Source organism: Dermacentor andersoni, chromosome 9 (genome assembly GCF_023375885.2).
Source record: "Dermacentor andersoni chromosome 9, qqDerAnde1_hic_scaffold, whole genome shotgun sequence".
Classification (NCBI taxonomy): Eukaryota; Metazoa; Arthropoda; class Arachnida; order Ixodida; family Ixodidae; genus Dermacentor; species Dermacentor andersoni.
The window spans coordinates 16,341,965-16,361,966 of NC_092822.1; the positions used below are offsets into that span (position 1 = coordinate 16,341,965).

Genomic DNA, 20,002 nt, shown 5'->3' on the forward strand with positions numbered 1-20,002 from the left:
AAGGCTGTCACCTCAGTGAAAAATTCTTCGAAGTCACACGAAGTTTCTTCAAGTGTAAATGTTATTAAAGGTATATATATATATATATATATATATATATATATATATATATATATACACACACACATGTTGGAGCGGGGCCGGAAAGCTGGTGAGGCCCAAGCCTCCCCCGCCCCCCTAGAAAAATGAAAACTTTCCGCCTATGCTTCAGCGCTTTTTCCTTGCAGATAGTGCAGGCGACGTCGAGTGGGGGGCAACTGTAGATTCAAGCAAGTTAGTTCAGCGGCATGATTGAGGCACCTTACCTACCGTCCAAGACTGGGAAACCAACACGTGAGCGACTCCGGGCACCCCGCACTCCAGTACACTGTCACATTGTTTATTTGCACTACTGCAATACCCACATAAAGCAAGTTAGGCGCCTTCGAGATCTCGTTGCTCGTCATTGGGGATTGCGCTTGGAAAGCCGTCGTCTGCAACCGATTGACTCGAGCTGATAAGCAGCAACTAACGAACTGAAAACAATAAATTTGCGAGGTAACCTGGAGCAGTAGCTAGAGCCTCGAAATTTTTCATTTACATTTAACATTTTATGTAGCGTAAATATTATTTTCAGTTATTATTTCACACCACCATTTAATGAGGGCGCGCCCATCGGAAGCGGTACGGCGGCGTACGGCATGGCCGACGGTATGTTTAGTTTGTAAATGCGAACCACATGCGAACTATGATGTGATCATTTGCGGTCTGGAAGATATTCCCAGTTTATATATGCGTTCCGTGGTATTCCTTCCATAGATTTGGCGTGGTTGTAAATTGCCTGTCACGCCGCATCCTACCGCAAACATCTGAGCGGAATGCCCCGGTCTTGCGACGTTTTGGGTTGTCCGAACGGTTCAGGCAACTCTGCAGTGTCCTATCATGTAGTGCCGCGGGATGAACCGAGACGTTCCGAATGGCTTGCTGCTGTACCCATGCGAAATCGCGAGGGACGAGCGCCGCCTAAGTTAATGGTGTGCTCGCGGCACTTCTCTCCTTGTGATTACGTCTATGATCCCTCCCTGAGAGTGTCACTGGGTTGCCACCAAAGACCGGCGCTTTCCCGTACGGCTGTTCCAGCGATCGCGCCTGTCACACGCCAAGAGCTAGCCTTGTTACAGCAGGAGATCGTAAGTGTTGACACGGTGAGTGGGCATGTTTTATATTCAATTATAGACCTATGGCATAACAGCGCCGATACATTCACAAACACATGGCACTTAAGCTTTATGAAACGAAACGTACGGACTATGGAGCTAGGTGCCGCGGTTCTTACTACAATGGCTACGGGCGAGGACAAATATCAGGGCATATGAGTCAATCATTTGCGGCACTCAGCTTAGGTGCCTTGCTTGAACGATTACCTTGTAGCATTTGCATACCGTGCAGGCTGCTTCAGATGACTTCGAATTTGTTGTTATTGCTTTTCGGACTACCTTTTGTCATCTTTGACTTCATGGCCCTAAACATAGGTTCCATTGATGTACTTGCAGCTGTTCTTGAGGCCTAAAGTTGTAAATATTAATGCATTATAATGACACCTGACCTCCTGTTTTCTATAGGCAAACAGCGCCGGCTCAAGCACCTTTGGTGATGACGGCTGCATCGTGCGCATGGAAGGAGATGCGAACGTAAGTATACTTGTGAGAAACTTTTTTGAGCATTTGCAGTGATCACAGTGATGATAACAATCACGCCTGCACAAGGTCATAAGAGTCACGTTCCCTAAATAAAACATGACTTCCCGCACGACTTCAAGAACATTTTCCTAGTGTTGTGAAATTTTCATTTGAAGTTCATCTGCACAAACTTGACTCTGGAGTACTCATGGTCAATGTGATCAAGCGAAATCAACTTAGCCAAAGTCTACCTTTGTGAAAAGCCTGCTTACAAAAGTCCAGTACGTTTTGAGAAAGTTGGTGGCATAAAAGTGCACAGTGGAAATTTTATGTTGACCCTGTGCCATGCATCGTAACTGTTGTATGCATCTGTATATGAATCTACCCTCTTCAAAAGACCGCCTCCACAAGCATTATTGTGATACTGGAAATTTGACCTAGAATGGTGTGAAGAAGTTATCTTGTATTGTCTTTTTCACTCCCCGAACCACTTCGTGTCTGCCGTGAACCTCTCCCCCTCCCCCCAAAGTTGCAGACCACAAACTGAGAAGTGCTGGCCCATTTTACAGGTACTGCCACTGGTAGTAAATGTTGTTGAGGGCCAGCCTTCGTCATCGTGGTTGCAAATGGATGAACTCATCAGGGCAGGCAGCTGGGTACCACCAAATGAAGCAATGCCTGCAGATTCAAGTGAATGCACAAGGTCCTCCCTGCATGAGAACTTCACCAGGAATGTCAGAAACACAGTGGCAGTGTCACCAAGACACATGGAGCTTAGCTTACCGGTTGGTAATTACTCCTTGTATCACCACTTTGCTCAACTTGTTAATGCTGATCAGGGTCTGAGACCTGCCACTTCTGAAGTCACACTAATCCTCATATTCAGAACTGCATCTTAACTTGAAGCCCATGCTTGAGTTGATCTAAAAGACTTCTGCTCTGAATGTGCTGAAGGAAATGCGACGCCTTTGCCACGTTCATGCCTGGCATCATTTACACCAAGTCAGGCAAGGGGCTTAAAGTTGGCATGCATTTCTGAATACAAGGGTAAGTCGTACACAGTGACTTTGCAGTCTGTGTAAGTACCAGATTTTGTTTAGTTTTAGACCATTTGGAACCAGTCACTCATAACAGAGGTTGAACAAATAGTGTTTTGCTGGTAAACTTAGATCAGTATGTGAGGGAACACATCCATTAGTCTTGTTGACTAGATTTCGCTTTCTGGAATTTTAAATCAAGGCATGCCGAATGTGAGTTCCCAGTTGTGCATACTGAATATTACTGCATTTAAAACCTTCCCCTTGCTTCTTTTCATAGTTCCACAATGATTTCGACAATTGCATTGCATGACGAATTATGTGCAAACTTGAGGCTGAAATCTCATTTCATGGTCAGTGTGGTTTGAGAAAACCAGCATAGCTTGAAACCAGCTTATTAGAAGGCGCAGTCAAAAGCATCCTTATGTGCATGGAAAAGCTTTTTTAGATACTGTGCAATTTTTCAGAACCTTTACATACACACCTTGCTGTTAGCCACGAAAACTGAAATGTCTTGGCAGCTGCTAATTTGAACCTTGTGATGAAAAGCGGCAGTTCTCGGGCATGGTTGTATCAATATCATTCTTCCTTCGTTGCTGAGGCTCCCTAGTATCCCCATGAAATCTGTAATAATCCCGTAAAGGTCAGGACCCGCAGTTTGGATAGCACTGGCTTATCGTGCAGGTCTTGTCACTAGACGTCAACCTTGCAAAAGGCCAGCCGTCGTCATTGTGGTTGAAAGATAAAGGAGTTACCAAGGCATACAACTGGTGTTCACCAAATGGAAAGACATCGGTAAGCTTTAAACCTTCTGCACATCATTTGTTTAATGTGAGCAACAGCAGCACAGTGGGTCGCAGTGGCCGAATACATAGCATTTACTCCAGTGACTGGTTATGATTTCTCGTTATCGTTATTTTGCTCGGTGACATAGCAAAATTCTTAATCAAGTATTTACTTAGTCAGCTAAATATGTAAAGATTAAGCCTGATTGTGTTTGTCTGAAGCCTCTCCTTGTGTCATCCTTTAGCAATAAAGCTTTGACATGATTAATAAGCTTGTCAAAGCGTCCACGATGAAAGAAAGGAAAGGGCGGCACTGGTGTGAAGTAACTAAAGATTGAGGCATAGCGTAAAGTCAGAAAACAAAGAAAAAGGCTTTTGATGGATTTATACAGTCGAATGCCTTTACAACGAATGCTTTTACAGCGAAATGAACTGTGTTTGATATGTATGTATTGTGAATGCCTTTACATCAAAGACCGCCAATAAATTTACCTGTACAACGAAGGAATTTGGTGTCCCTGGCGGCTTATTTGTGGCTTTACAACAAACACCACATAGCGGTTCCACCACTGCTCTAGGCAGACGTCACTGAGGTGCGCTCCGCACTAGCGCTAACGGCAGCACTAGCTACATGCTTGACGAGCATCCTGATGTCGCAAGTAGTCCTGCTGCACTGCTTCAGGAATCGCTCAACTCGTACGCTGCTTGTAATCGTAACTGACTACCGATGACGTATTCAAAGCCATCTAGGTTAGAAAGGATGCAAATGTCTGCAAAGGCAACAGTGATGAAGATTCTTTTAAAGAACCATGAATTATAATGGAAAGGGAGGCAATAGCAGCATTCGATGATCCACTGCTTTACTCTGCATAGCTCATGCATTTCTCCACTGAGCATGCTGTGAACCTCAATGCAATAAGCTTGGCCACAATCGCATATTCTGTCAGACGAATTGTGGCTGAAGAAACTTGCAATTTATTGCACTAAGTCTCTCTTGAATTTATGTTAGATAAAGGTTTTCAAATGTACAGGCTTAGCCTTCTCTATTCTGAGTGGTATAATGCACAGCCTTTACAACGACGTTGCCTGTATAACAAAGGTTTTTGGAGATCCCGACCATTTCGTTGTACAGGCGCTTGACTGTAGTAACTAAACATCACAATACAGTTAAACCTCAGTATAGTGAAGTGTGTTTATGCACTTCATTATATTGAAGGATGTAATATATTGAATGATTTCAATATAACAAAATTTCACTGACGGCACGAAGGAAAGGAATACCAATACAATACATGGAAACTTCCATGGATACAGGTAATCAAATGGTTGAACTACAAGCGGCTGCTTGCAAACAAAGCTCTCAAATCATGTGTTGCGCGACAAAGAATGAGTGCCGTTTTCCCGTGCAAGAAAGGAGGAGGGGAGCAAGTTTGTGGTAACGCAATCACGCGTGCACGAGGGGGGAAAGAAGAGGCGGTGCACGTTGACGAGGTTGGCGTGCCTCTCCTAGGGCGGCCATGGCTGCACATGGCTGTTAGTGAGGCTGAGCACATGCACAGCGTTCTGTCCAAAACAAATTCTGGCAGTGCACCATACTAGTCATGTGATACCATGCTAGCCTTTATTAAGGTATTATTATTATTATCTTAATAGGAAACTTAACCAGCACAGTGAAAGTTGGTGAAAAGATTGTGAGCAATTGATTTGTGCTTTTGCTCGTGGCGGTGAATGCAGTGTATGTTTTTTTTTTTTTTACCTCGAGTTCTGTTTGCGGAAAACTCAAGCTCTTTGTTACATCTGTTAATTGATCGTAGGCCTTTGATGCTGACTCCAGAAGAAAGACGCAAGAACACCCTCAACTGAACGCGAGCAAAACAAGCAAAATGTGTCATCGCGGTATCGGACACAACAAAATGGTGCAGGTTTGCATCCGTGGAAAGAGCATTGGTGAGTCCGCTTACATTAGGGATCTTGCTCGAACATGTTTTACTCATCATAGGATTAGTGATAGCTTACTCTACAGGAAAAGCTCTGTGGAAAAAATTATGAGGAAACAATCTATAATGATTTTCGATGTAAGCAAATAGTCTGAACAAATGAGTGAGAGAGAGAAATAGCCAGAGAGCAAGCAAGAGAGAGAGCAGACAAACACTTTCTTTCGAAATCCAACCACCAATCATCACCCACCAACAATGAAAATGGTCAAAAGAGTCAAAGAAAGCTATTCGCTTTTAAAGTTACTAGTGCAATAGCACCGCCGTAGTGCAGTTCTCATTGTGGACAGTGAAATTATACTGATAATGGCTAAAATTAATCTTATGTAAGGCTAAAAGTACTCTAAATATAATGCAAAAAAAAAGCATCTGCAAATAATACATATACCTACTGACATCATGTAAAGTTCATTCCATATATTTTTTGGAAGAATCCCATGGTTATTCAGAATTGGTATGCTTAAGAGGGTGTGTTGGGAGGCATCTTAATTAGATCGTGCCACCGACTTGCTAAGGCTCATGATTGCGAGTCTCATCTGAATCGCATCTCATCTGCAATTTCTGTTGACCATTACTGAAAACTCGACTATACCCAAACTGTACAGGACAAATGCAGCTGTGTTAAATATTGGGAAACTTTATTGTTCCAACTCCTTATAAAATTAGTATTTTGTGTACTGTTATTCATCTTAATTTTAGCTTATGCAGGACAGGCGTCTGATCAGCTAACAAGCTTCAAATCAGTGTAATATGGCGGCAGCCATGCGGTTGTCAGACCCATGCAAGGTTGCTTTGGGAGCTTTCCTTTTGAGTTTCAGTACTAACTTTATGTTGCTTGTGCTGCCCAGTAGGACAGTATACAGCCACACATTATTAATGTAGAAACTTTGGTTCATGGTGAAAACTTGTTGTTGTTGTTGTTGTTGTTGTTGTTGTTGCTGCTAAGCTATTATTGTTATTATCATAAGAAGAACTTTAACTAACACAATTAAAGCTTGTGAAAAGATTGCGAGCAATTGATTTGTGCTTTTGCTTGTGGCAGTGAATGCAGTATGTTTTGGTTCAATGAAATCTTGGCATCCTCAGAAGCATTCTTCTGCTGTCAGGGGACATTAAACAAAGCCACGGTACACTCTCAAGCACTTCACTCGCCGCTTACCAGAGGCGTGATAGAAGGCCTCGCAATAATCTACATTTCTAGAGAACGCGTTGAATCGTCTGATACCAAACAAGCTCACTTTGGTCTCAAACAGCTTCTTCCTCATTAGCAATTCTTCATAACAGGGGCTTGAGAGCCCACTAACCCTAGCTTACTTTTTGTTTCTTGTGTTCTGTAAGTCATGCAAGTGGGATGTTATTGTTCAGGCCACTGTGCTTCCCTGAACTCTCCTGAACTCTGAGCAGACAAAGCGCCATTGTGGCATCTGCACTTAACATTTGTTTCTTCTGTTTGTTTAGCAGGCTACACTGTGAAAGCTATTCTACTAGTGTGGTCATGGAAGTGTTTGTGCATTTTACACAAACACTTGCACAAACACTGTTGTTTTCGACCTGCAACACCTTCTGTGGAATAACTACTTGATAGTTGAAAACTACAACTTGTGGATGTAATATTACATCAAATCACGCTTTATTTGGCCATCTTTGTGCTTCCAGTATGGGATGCACTATGTTTGAAGCATGAGGGCTCTGGGTGTGCTGTGGCCAGTGGTCGCATAAATGTGTCACTTCATTTGTTCAAATTTGTCACCTTTTATGTCATAATTAAATCAAATTTTGCAATATACAAGTGTAACACTTAATGCTACATCAAATTACATATGATTAATGCCTTTATCTTTGTTTCATGTGTTTTCTTGTTGTGATGTGTAAAGCTGTCCACTTTGTCTCCTGCCTGACACCGTGTATGTACGTACATGTACATGGGCAATACTTTCCGATTCAAAATCAACACTGCAAGCCATTAAGTCTTGCTCAACGAGAAGCCACTGTGTTATGTGTTAGCATTAGACATTGTACAGTTACTCGATCTCGTGCAGTGGAATGGTTGCTCTATTACCTTCCAGCGGGTATCTGGAATCTGTCTTGGCTGGCAATGAGCTAGCTAATGCAGAGGCAAGAGCCGCTGTTTCTAAAGCAGTCAATGCAGAGATACCATACTTGCAAAGGGATATAAACTATTTGTTGACTTTGCTCATGTGAGATTACACATTAGATTACTGGGCTCAACTGGACCACTGGTACACGTGCCTGTGGGAAATAAACTCTGGCAGGCCTTTTTGCCTCCCGGCCAAACTCAAGCGAAGCCCAGCAAGTATGCTTATTAAATCCACCTGGGCATCCCCTTCGCTCGACACTACACATATCTTTATTGGTCGCACAGACAGCCCGAACTGTGATCACTGCAAAGTGTCTGTTTTGCAACTGCCCTCTCTACGCGTCACAGTAGAAGATGCTGGCTTCTACGCTAGTAGGCATTGGCAGGCAAACATTGTCTGAAAGTATATTTTGTCCGCTGTGTGTGACTACACATTATCAACAACAGCTACAAGGCCTGTTCTGGACTGTTTAAACAGCACCAAACTAAACTTGAGATGTTAAGGAAACCAATGTGTTACGTGGTTATTCTACACATGCATTCTCTCCTGCTGTCCTCAATATCATCTTTCATCACTCAATCCCCTTTCCTCCTCCCCATGTGCAAAGCAGCAGGCCAGAGCATACTAGCCCAGGGCGACCCCTGTGCCTTTCCTCTATATTCCCTCTCCCTTGTTCCGTATGTGGCACACTATTTTCGTCGCGAATGCAAGCTGTTAGAGAAGTCTCTCTCACCTTCATAGTGTTGCCTGCTATGTATGAAAGGGAGTAAAGTGTTGGCACTAAAACTTGGACAGTACTGTTTCACTGATGGGTACTTGAGAGTCCCATGCTATCCGAACTCCCTCAAGCACATGGGGAAATGGATGGCTTGCAGTTCATTCTTGTGCATTGAATATTGTAGGGGATCAAGGCAGGCTGATGTGATAAAGTCGCCTTACAACACAATTGCCCGGCAGCCACATTCCTGTGGCCGTATTCACATGGTTTGTAGGGAAGCCTGAAATATATAAACTCTTGCAGAGATTACGAGTGGCATCCTACGATATCAGCCAGGATTACCTTTAGCCTTAACTTCTGGTAAAATATTTGCAGGAATCTAATGAAGGCACCTGAATGTATTTTTCATAATGGCAAATGAAAGCCTGTTTTGAGAAGATAATTCACACTGTAAAGCGAAAAACCTATTTCAAGTTCTCTTGAAGCAATAGCCTGCTGAAAAGACGAATGACAAGACCAACTAGTTCAGCACTCTTTTTTTTTTTTTTTTTTCAAGCCTGAAAATGATTTGAGCTCCAATGTTGCCCCGTGCTTCTACCAGGAACTTCCAGTGTGCTTTAATTTGTGCTTGTGAATAACATCACATGGTGCAAGGGGCTGTTATATAATAATGAATTTGGGAGCACAGACTCACTTGTGGGCGGTTAAGGCCACCTTCATTACAGTGTTAAAAAAAAAAAATTCTTACTAAACCTCACTTTTCTGACAGAACTTTTTTTGTATGGTCTTGCTTTGTATGATCGTCGCAATCATTTGCACGTGACGTTGGGAGCATACACTAGCTTGTGTGCCATCAAGCCTACTTTTATTACAGTGTAAAAAAAAGATTGTCGGCTTTACCCGAAAGCAAAGCATTGAAAATGATAGCATGGTTTAGCGTTGCTCTGAAAGCGTCTCAAGAGGCTGGCGTAATGGGCGTGCCAGTAGTGTTGCAGGTGTTGCCCCTCAATAGCGTAGGAGATGGGATTAACAGAAAACACACAGACACTGCTCGGCACAGTCGGAGCGCTCAGTGTCCCAGTTTGACCTTAGTTGAGCCTGAAGGTTGGATTTACAGCACCAGGCGTTTTCTCTCGGTTTGTACTTAGAGTAGTAGAGCTATAGCTCTAAAATCTTTTTCCTAGCAAAATTTGCATTTCTGACAAATTTTTAGCATGATCTTGCTTTATATCAGATTAATTTGCACGCAAAAAAATAAAATTCCATCCTACTGGTGAATTCCTTTCATTTCTTTACTGTCCTTAAAGGGTTAAGGGACTTTGATAAAACACTCAGCATGTTGTTCATTCATGTTCAAAGCCATTCTGTGAGGTTCACAATATTTGTTTAGCAGAATATAAGTTTTGTACTGGCTAACACTGTCTATAGTAATGAAATGTTAATGTACTATAGGCTTCCATGCACTGAGGTCTCGTAGGTACAACCTGGCCACGTTTGGTTTCCCTAAGGATTGTCTATCATTTTAGCAGGCCATAACGGTGAAGGTCATATTAACCTGGCATGACTACTATTATTGGCCAGAATGTGCTGCTGAGCACTTTAGTGCTTAATGTATTAGAAGCGTTAAATTGTTTTATCTTTACTTATTTCAAGGACAATATAAGCATAAAACATTCAGGAAAATGTGTGGACGTGAATTATTGTGGTCACAAGAATAAAAAAATTAAAATTTTTCGGGTTTATGAAGATTCCATCTGATAGGTCTAACTTAAAAATGTTTGAGCTTGCTGAGTATGCCAGACCTGTCATAGTGAAGATTATGTATATATGTTGTGCAAAATAGTAACCGATTATGGGTTTTGTGCACCACTAAGACGGCATTGTCATCTAACTTGCACTACTGGCATGTGTTTCTTAGCAATCTCAGTTAGGTGGCTTGTATGACATCCTTGATGTCACAAATACTTGCAATCAACTTGGACAAGGGATTCTTCACTGCAATAAATTGAAAATTCAAAAGTGGCATTGTAAAAATTTCTAAATGTTAAATAATTTACACCACTGCAGTGCCAATCAAATCCTCTGCAGTAACACTTGGGAGGTGTGCATCATTTGAACAAAAAAAAAAAAAAAACAATCTCTGCCCAGAATTTTATTTCTGCATTTCTTCAAAATGAAACAGATCTGTATGTTCACTTTCATTGACCTTGAACTGAATGCAGCCACTGTAAATGCATGTTCCTTCTTTCCAACATAGTGCAGTTCAGAATGAGTATGTACTGTATGAAGTACTATAGTTTATCACTGTGGTCTAGTCACTACTGACGACACTATACAATTCCATTTGACAATTTTTCAAGGGCAAATGTGATTGCTGCTCAGACTCCTTGATTTCAGTCAGTATCCCGCTTCATTCTTTTCTGCTGCAGGGGCTCAGGTGAATACGACTATGAAGGAGGTTATGAGTGAGGGTCTGCAAACTGATATTCCTGACATGCTAGTGTTGACATCAGCATCAACTCAAACATAGCGATGTACCTCTGAAGAGGGTGGGAACACCAGGCTCAGCATGACACGATGAAGACATGATGTAAAGGCTTTAGCATAAAGGCTCTAAGATGTCACACCTCGGGCTACTCCACAGATGCAAGTGCTGAATGACAGGTAAGCATGCTTCACTGTCTTCTAGGGACGTTATTGAGGATCAGTAAATCAAATAAATAAAGAAAGAAGCAGATTCATAAAAAAATTATATGCAGTCGAACCCACTTATAACAATACCAGATTTAACATTATATCCGTTATAACAATGAAAAGCTGCTGCACCAACCTCTGTATGTTTTCCATGGTGAAGTAACCTGCTTACTATAATGCCCCTATTGTTGGTTATACATTGTTGGTTATAACGATGAAGTCTGGCTGCTGGGTGTCCATGCCGGAAGGTAGTGAAATGCGAAATCGTTGAAAAAAAAAAAAAGATAAATTCGAGCTGCTGCACAATGGCCCTCTGCCCCAACAGCCACTACGTGCTCATTTTGCAGCGATCTTTGCATGCCTCTCCCTCATCGCCCTTCCACCCCTCCAAACACGAATGGTCTGTGCCCATAGCTCTATGCCGTGCCAACCTCCAAAACATGAATGGACTGCGCCAACTGCGCTGTTCCCAGAAGATTGCTCACTGGATCCTCATTCAGCGCAGTTCTGCGAACAGATTAAATCGCTCGCATTTGTCTTTGGTGGTTGCATCGAAATCGTTTTTGGCCACGTGGTATCTCAGCCTTGTTTGACTCTCTGCCGAAATGGAAGATGGCTGATCTGCCCGCTGATCGTCGTCAACGCACGACATTGCCAGTGAAATGAAAGCGAATGGCTATAGATTTGGAAACTAAGTGTTTCTAACCGATAAGGTGATCGTTGCGAACGTGCTTGCATCGGAGGAGGAGGAAGAAGAACTTTATTATTGCAGAAACCGTTGCGTGGTTTATTCCTGGGTGGTTCCCTCTGACAGGGCTCCACTGGCGATCGTGGCTCGCCGGGCTTGGTCGAGGGTTGCCAGTTGGCTTCTCAGGTCCAGTTCAGAGAGTCTCGCCTCCCAAGACCACGTAATGAGTGTGTCGGTCGGTACATTCGTGTGTTATGTGCACGAGTGTCGCTGTGTGGTTGCTACATCAGGGACATGTCCCGGATGTAAAACTGTCTGGGGAGATTGCGTGTAGACGAGACAAGTGTGGGCATGTGTTCGTTTGCAGGCGGCGCCAGTCCCTTGCCTGGAGTTTATTGAGAGCTTTGTGTGGGGGAGTGTATTGTGTTCTTCCAAGACGTTGGTCCTGTAGTATTTGTTAATAACTCGTTGGTCGCTCGTCGGTCTATCGGGGGCTGAAGAACGGTGTGGTCTGCCGCTCGGCTAGTGAGACCTCGAGCTGCGCAGTCCACCTCTTCGTTGCCCCGCAGGCCTTCGTGCCCGGAGCACCAGACGATACCGTGGGTCGATTCTAGTGAGCGACCCAGGATTCGAATGGCTTGTATAGGGAGTGTTCCATTCATGTATAAATGACACGCAGCTTGTGAGTCCGTAAGGACGCCGGCGGACCTTCCCTTGCTCTCGGCGTCGGATAGCAACAGTGATGAAGGCAGCGATGACACAGTAGGGCAGGCTGCCTCAACGTTGTCCTCACAGGAGCCCCAGCAGATGATTCAGGCCTTCCCTCCGGCGCTTCGTTTTCACGAGGAACCTTCCGAGGAGCACCTGGATGCCTTGGAAAATGATATCAACAAGCTTCGCATAAAGCATGCAAGGCTGATGGACATTGGGTTTTCTCGCTGAGATGCTGCCGCAGCAACCTTCCTCCATTTTTTAGAGGCACCTTGTGGGGCCACCAAAGTGATGCCTCGACGGAGCTCATGTGTCACTTGCCGCCTGTGATCCCTCTTTGCAGTTGTTGTAGCAGTGCCATTCTTGAACGCCGACAGCCGCCGCTTGTTAACAACACGCGATCGTAGCGTGCAGGAAGCAGAGTTAAAACAGTTAAACGAGTCAACATCAACCAGAAGCCGGATGGAGAAAGGTGGTGGGGAGGAGAACTGACCTCACCGCCATTCTAATTTTCTTGGAACAGCTACGCCATCCCCCATTTTGATTTTTTTTCTTTTTTTCATACAACCCGGTTATAACAATTCAATTTTCATGGCATTTGAATATTGTTATAAGTAGATTCAACCATATATCTAAATTTTTTCTTTAAAATAAAACCAAGAAAAATGTAGGCTTCCCTATTTGAATGTGACACCCAGACTGTCACACCACTGACATCAACGCAACATTGTGGATTGCACGGTGTTATTCGTGTATTTTAGCAGCTTTAAATACAAAAAAAAAGGCTTGCAAATCTTGAAGTCGTACCATTCTTTCCTCACTGATGGACATTTAACCAACACCGAGCAGGAGCAGGTGCTTTTGGAATAAATGGCATCTCACTTAACAGGAAAGTTCATGGTGGCATTGCTGCCCACCGTTCTGCAGTGAATACCTATTTGTGTCTTGCTGTCTGGATTTTGCAGTCACCACATGTATGTGTGTGCCAGACATGACCCCTTGAATATAGGAGCAGTTTAGATTAACCAAGATCGCCTGAACCTGATGACCACAGTAGCAATTGGCTGTATGTCGACAAGGGTGGAAAGCTAAAGCACCCTTGTTCACAGATGCACTTTAAGAAACTCCAGTGTGTTAAAATTGACTAAATTTGTCAGAAATCCTTCACTATGGTGCCCGTAAATATTCTAAGTGTTGCTTTGGGAAGCCAAGTCTTATCATTTAAACATTCGAGCGCTAGTTCGACTGATATAACTCAATATGGTATCTCTTTGGACAAATTGTTAGTTCGTGAATAGGAAAATATTTGAGCACAGAAAGGGAAAGAAAAGCAAGAACAAGTTCTGTGTTGTCTTCTTACACTTGTACCCATTTTTTTTTTTTTCTTTGCTGCACTACAAACCTCTTGCGATTCTAGTTCTGTTTGAAGTGTGTAAGTATTGCAGTCACAGAACTCTCACTCTGCAAGTATGGCAGTGCACTAGTCCTTGACGTGGCACGCCTTCCATGGAACATCTCCTCTCCTTATAAATTGAAACTATACAACTTTTGAACATAAAGTTTGGTCAAGTCGCTTATTGTTTGTGCACCTTTGTGCTTCCAATGTGCAATGCACTGTGGTTTAGTCGTGAGCACTAGCAGTGCTCTGGGGCCACTGCTCGCAGGACTCACTCCATATAGGCTCAGAGCTATGATGATTTCAATGTAATGAATATGTCATATTTTGCTATAACACAATATGAAACTTAATGTTAAAGTGAATTATGTGATGCCTTTCTGTCTTTTTTTTACTTTTTCACATATAATGCACTATGTTGAGTCACAAATAAAAGGAGTGGGTGAAGTCTCTCTAGCGTTCGTAAGGCTGCCTGCTATGTATGAAATGAAGTATAAGTGAAGCTAAGAACCATGCAATGAGCAATGGAACAAAAAAGTATATACGTAATGTTAGCATACAAGAAGACGGCAGCGTGGATTAGGAAACAAATTGGTGCAGCTAATAATCTAGTTGTGATTAAGAGTACGAAATGGAGTTGGGCAGGCCACATTATGTGACGAGCAGATAACCGGAGGTCTATCACATTAACAGACTAGGTGCTGAAAGAAGGGAAACACATCTGAGGACTGCAAAGAATTAGGTGATGTGATGAAAGTTGGAAATTTGTAGACAATGGAGTCAGCTGATGATAGACAGGGGTAACTGGAAATCGCTGGGAGAGGGCTTTGTCCTGCAGTGAACATAACATAGGCTGATGGTGATGATTTTTCATTGTTCTCCGCATCTTTCTTGCAGCTGCACCTACATTGCCTGTACACCTCCACATTCTGGTGCAATAAGCCATGTTAGGCTCAAGCATGGATTGTAGCTGGAATCTGAAGTCTGGCAGACACACCCACAAGTTGTCAAGTTGGCCTCTAGTCAGAATGAAGCTGAAGAGCGACATCAACACAGCCACTGTATTGCTGCTCTCTGGACTACCATTGTCGTCTCGATCTTTTGACTGCCAGAACACCTATCTTCTTGCTGCTATGAGCACGCCAAGGTTTGCACCTTTTTATGTTGTGAGATTCCTACTCGACTTGATCAAACCAAATGTGCTACAAACTCAACCACATTTTACATCTGAACCAGACTTCAGTTATTCAAGGCAAACAAGCCTTAGCAAGTTGAACAATATTAGCACTCTGTGACCATCAAGACTGCTCCTCGCACTGGTACATATGTATATATGTATATTGTATTTATTCGAATGTAGGCCAATAGTTCTTTTTTCAAATACTAATCTTATGCCAAAGTGTAGGATCAACTTAGATTCGAGGATATTAAAAAATGCCCCAGGTTTTAATTGAAACTGATAAATATGATGCATAGCTAGCGCCATCTAGAAGAGTCAGTATCACAACCGCTACTAATCCCGCCAGTAGCCAACTGAAGTACATGAGCAACGTCACCATTTTGACCAGTGTCGTATCGGCATGGTTCTAATACACTCCTGTGCCGTTATCGTAATGGCACCAAACAGGCGATGCCACCATGCTGCCACTTTCTTATGAAAGGTTGCGCTAAGAGGCATCGCCATACGTTCAAGCCGGGTGGGACTTCGGCATCGATGAGAAACATGTCCGTCGTTGGAGGGGACATCAGGAGACACTTTTTGCATGCGCCAGCCACGAGGAGATGACAGCGATAAGGAAGTTAGTGACACTGAATGAGCTCGGCACGTTCGTATTCACAGAATGCTGTTTTCATTTTGTGAACGCTGTCCTCGCATTATTGTTCTTCGGACTTTCAGGGGTTGGCTTAGAATCTGGGCTGGCCTAGATTCGAGTAACTATTGTGTGTGTGCATACACACACACACACACACATTATGGTAAAATAAACTGCTTACTACAGTGCTTCCATGCTGCATTATCGGTTATAACAACTAAATCTGACTACTGAGTGCGGGTGCCGAAAGGAAAAAAGAATGCGAAATACTTGCGGGAAAAAAAGACTGAAAAATAAAATTTGTCAACGGTTACAGTACTTCCTAATGCAATATTTGAGTGCAGCTGGTTAGGTCTTTTGAAATCGTGATATACTGAAGCAAGGAATTTGAATCTGATTGACACAATCCTCTCGGCGGTGCCGCCTCTGCTTGGGCAGCTCATTTAGCAGCAACAGCAGAAGCGCATCCACCGTTTCAGTCACGCATTGTTCAAAAAGAAAGCATGAACATAGGAACGCAAGGCTCACACGAAGTGCTTTCTCTAGCGGCAGCAGTACATGTGAATCAGCATGTGCACAGTGGGTCTGAAGCCCACACCAGTGCTTTCTTTCCATATATGGCGTTGGGGGACGCACTGTCCGCATGCCTTAGTAATGATGTCATCAGCAACCGGGTGACGGCGCACACTACTATGGCACCATCTCGTAGCGGGTCGCCGCCGTGGAGCATGTCTTTTGCAGCACTCTGCTTTCCTCCTCACCCTTTTGCCATGCTCTCCTCCGCTTTAATCCTTACGCTTCTGTTGTATCCTCCTCCTCCACTTGCCTCCTCGTGCTCTCTTCATCATCGTCATCTTTCATCCTCCACTGTGCTCTACCTTCGTTCTGCCAGTTACGCCGAGGCCAGCGCTCAGCACAGGAATGGGCACCTAAGAGCTGCGCTCTAAAGAGTGCTAGCCACTTTACTAGGCTCACCTTTGTTCCATGCACCTTGCACGTCATGCCTTCGTCACATTACCTCAAAAAAAAAATGATAATGTGAGCCACTTCGCCACACCCACCTCTGTGCAGTGCATCCCGCACGACATGTCTTCATAGATGATGCGTTTGTCACATCGCATCGCTGGCCTCGCACTGCCAGCCTCACATGACCCTCTCCCATCTCCCTTCCACCCTCACGCAGACATTGGAAGGGTGGAAGGGAAGCTGAAGAGGGGCGACAAAGGCGTGCCATGCGGGGTGTGCTGAACAAAGGTGTGTGTGTGTGGTGAAGTTGCTTGCATTTTCTCTCTCTCTCTCTCTCTCTCTCTCTCTCTCTCTCTTTTACCCTGGATTTAGCATTCCATTTCATTCTGGCACAGACTCACAGTAGCCAGATTTAATTTTTATAGCCCATAATGTGGCGTGAGAACATTGTAGTAAGCGGTTTATTTTACCATAGAGCACACACAAAAGTTTGCAGTGCAGCAGCTGTTACATCCAAATATGTTACATTGTTACATCAGAATATTTTGAAAACCACTCATGCTATTAGTGGGCTCCAAGGTACTTCTTTCTGTCTCATTAAATGTTCAAATGTTTGTCCCCTCTGCTTTTTTTGTGTAGCCAGATTATAACAGTTATCGGTCATAACAATGTAAGTTTCTTGGCACTTGAATCTTGTTATAAGTGGGTTCTGCTGTACACAGTAGTTATCATTGTGCTGCAAAGATGCTGTGCTACCTCACCTGGAGAGCATTTAACGTGAACCAACAATATTCGAGACTTCCCTATATAAAACTCTAGGTGAAAGAAGGGGAACTTGAGCAAGTTGGCAGTGATTCATGTTTTGGAAAGTAACTGTGCTAAACAGACAAGGACTTAGGCAAAGAACACGACATTGGTGTCGAGTCTCGCATCAAGTCTCTCATAAGATTTGCAAGACTATTGTCACATTTGATACTGTTGACAGTTTTTTTTTTTTTTTTTTACATTAGCGTGAAGCTTTTACTGTAAATGTGGTCTTCCTATGCTATTCCTTCCCATTGTTCGCTTGCTGTGGTGGCTTATGTCTCCTGTACAGTGCTGTTGAGCACAAGTTCAATGCTTCAGTTCCTAGATGCATTGATCGCATTAGAGCTGGATCAAGATGCAAAGAAATCTGTGTGCCAAGATCCAAGTGCCCATTAAACCCTAGAGTGCTTTGGACGAGCTCAACAAGTCAACAGCAATAGTCTTTTTTTTTTTTTTTTTTTCAAAGCAATTCGGACGAACTCGGCACGTTCACTTCGCTTTTCTTCTACTATCTAGATGGCTGCAGTGCCAGCATTTAAAATCCATAGTTATTTCGCTTTTGTTTTTGTTTTTCCTAATACATAGATGTCGGGACATTTTTAGCATCTCGACTGCCACATTGATTCCGTCTTCATGTTTTACAACATAGATGGCAGCCATTTCGTCAGCACTGGAAAGGTGCACTTATTGCAGTCTTTTGTTTTCTCCTACATAAAGGCAGCACTCTGTAGGCACTCAAAGACCATGTTTTTGGAATCAAGTGCTTTTTGCGCCTTTTGGCAGATTTGGAACGATGGTGCCTGTACCGTTTACAGCATAGAGTTTCTCACTATAACACCTAGAGGGAAATCTGGCACCACCATCTATGGGAGTTTCCTAAGGGGCGCTGCACCGTCATGGGAATGACGGTATATATGTGTCTGTGAGACTTGTGTTGGCTGGTGTTGTAAGAGGCTTCCTCTAAAACATGGATATGGCTACACAAATAACGCGCTCTTAAAGTAAAATCTTCATAAAATGTTTCTATTCACGCATATTAGATCTTTACTCGCCTACAATGCATAACCAAGTGAAGAAAAGCAAGAACAGACGACAAACTGTTCCAAAGCGAGCGCGAATCTTGTCATCTGTCCTCCAACTTTAGCGGCCCGCTGATACTTTTTACGTATCACATAATTGTACACGCAATAACAAGTTCTCATAATTAAACAAAACATGTCTTTGTGTAATAATAAAGCTAGAACAGCTTTTTATGTGCTGCTTTAGTAGAAAATGAACCATTGTGACAGATGGAACGGTGCTTGCCAGGCACGTCTTCAAGGTGTCCTGGCTCTCCGAGAACAATGCCAATCTGAAGTCGCAATATACTGGCATTCTTATGCATACCACGGCACAGCAGCGCCAGATTTCTTTCTATTATAGTGAGAAACTCTATGGTTTATGGCAATGACAAGTGCATATATATGGCATAGTGAAGGGTAAAATGCGGTTTTCACATTTAAAACATAAACCGAATAGGTTGAAAAAGCTTTTGAAGGGTTTTCAATGGAGTGAAATTTTAAAGTAAGCTTTTAAAAGGAAAGTAAGGTCACTTTTGGTCAACCTATAAAATACGGGTTTAAAGAGACACTAAATATAAAAATAATTCTGGTGGTATTAGAAATTACCCTTGTACAATTAAAAAGTTCACTCTTGCCTTGGAGGCTTGTTAAACTATTAAAGACGTAAGAACAACAGACAACTGGCGACGCCGCTTTGAAGTTACCACGCCAGCCAGCCATGACGTCATCAATTTTGACATCTCCTTGACATCTCCTTGGGCCTGGTTAACGATTTAGTGGAAAAGATTGACTGTGTTGTATTAAAGGCCCAAAGACTACAACATTGCAGTTATGGAAAAACACTAATATCTGTGATGTCACAGTGGTGTACCAGCACTGAGCTTCAATGCGAAATTTAAAAAAAAGGAAATGTGACCTTAATTTTCTCTTCTGATATACAACCTATTGCTGTGAAATTAATGTATGTAGAGTTATGAAAGAATACTCCATCATAAACTGATTTAGGGTTTTTCTTTAATGTCTCTAAAGGAATACAGCAGGTCAAAATGCATGCAGCACCCTTCAATACACACGACTGTTGTATTACTCAGAGACACACAAAAAAACCAAGCAGTCATTCTTTCTTAGCAGCACATTTAGCACGAAGCCTTTTTGTTATGCCCCACCACTGTAATGTTGTATTGCCCCGCTCTGATGGTTACAGTGCAACGAGACCAAGTTGACTTGCCAATGCCCTATTGTTTTTCAGAACTGGCAAATGGACACAGGCACGCACATCAGGTCGTCTGATTGGTGTAAGTCTCAGGCAACAATACATGGAATACCACACTGAGCCAAATGAAATGATGCATCGAAGATGGCCAGTCCATTAAACGGGCACAGCGTGCCAGAATTCAGTGGTCGAACAGCCATTTCACCTTTCAGCGCAGGTCCTGGCACAGGCAAACGCCGATTTGGTGCAGCAATAAGCAGTTTTTGTGCAGGGTCCAACGCACGTGTACTTACCATATACCGTGCAAATTTGAATTTATATAGTCAATATGTTGTGAAGATGGGCTTGCGCAAGGCTTACC

At 43.1% G+C, this 20,002-nt stretch overlaps 1 protein-coding gene across 3 annotated transcripts; it reads left to right on the forward strand.

Moving 5' to 3' along the window:
* The first annotated feature begins 673 nt into the window (after positions 1 to 673).
* LOC126527097 (uncharacterized) lies at positions 674 to 19,825 on the forward strand. 3 transcript variants are annotated; one of them, XM_055068558.1, is made up of 9 exons: positions 674 to 1,184; positions 1,602 to 1,670; positions 2,228 to 2,443; positions 3,380 to 3,490; positions 5,295 to 5,427; positions 10,721 to 10,955; positions 14,678 to 14,927; positions 15,408 to 15,579; positions 19,678 to 19,825. In XM_055068558.1, exons 1-6 carry the CDS (start codon positions 858 to 860, stop codon positions 10,819 to 10,821), a joined length of 957 nt encoding a protein of 318 aa, XP_054924533.1. In that variant the 5' UTR covers positions 674 to 857; the 3' UTR covers positions 10,822 to 10,955; positions 14,678 to 14,927; positions 15,408 to 15,579; positions 19,678 to 19,825. The 3 variants fall into 3 exon arrangements, with proteins under 3 accessions (XP_054924533.1, XP_050030779.1, XP_054924534.1); XM_050174822.2 differs by lacking the exon at positions 15,408 to 15,579; XM_055068559.1 differs by lacking the exons at positions 3,380 to 3,490; positions 15,408 to 15,579.
* Positions 19,826 to 20,002: the final 177 nt, after the last annotated feature.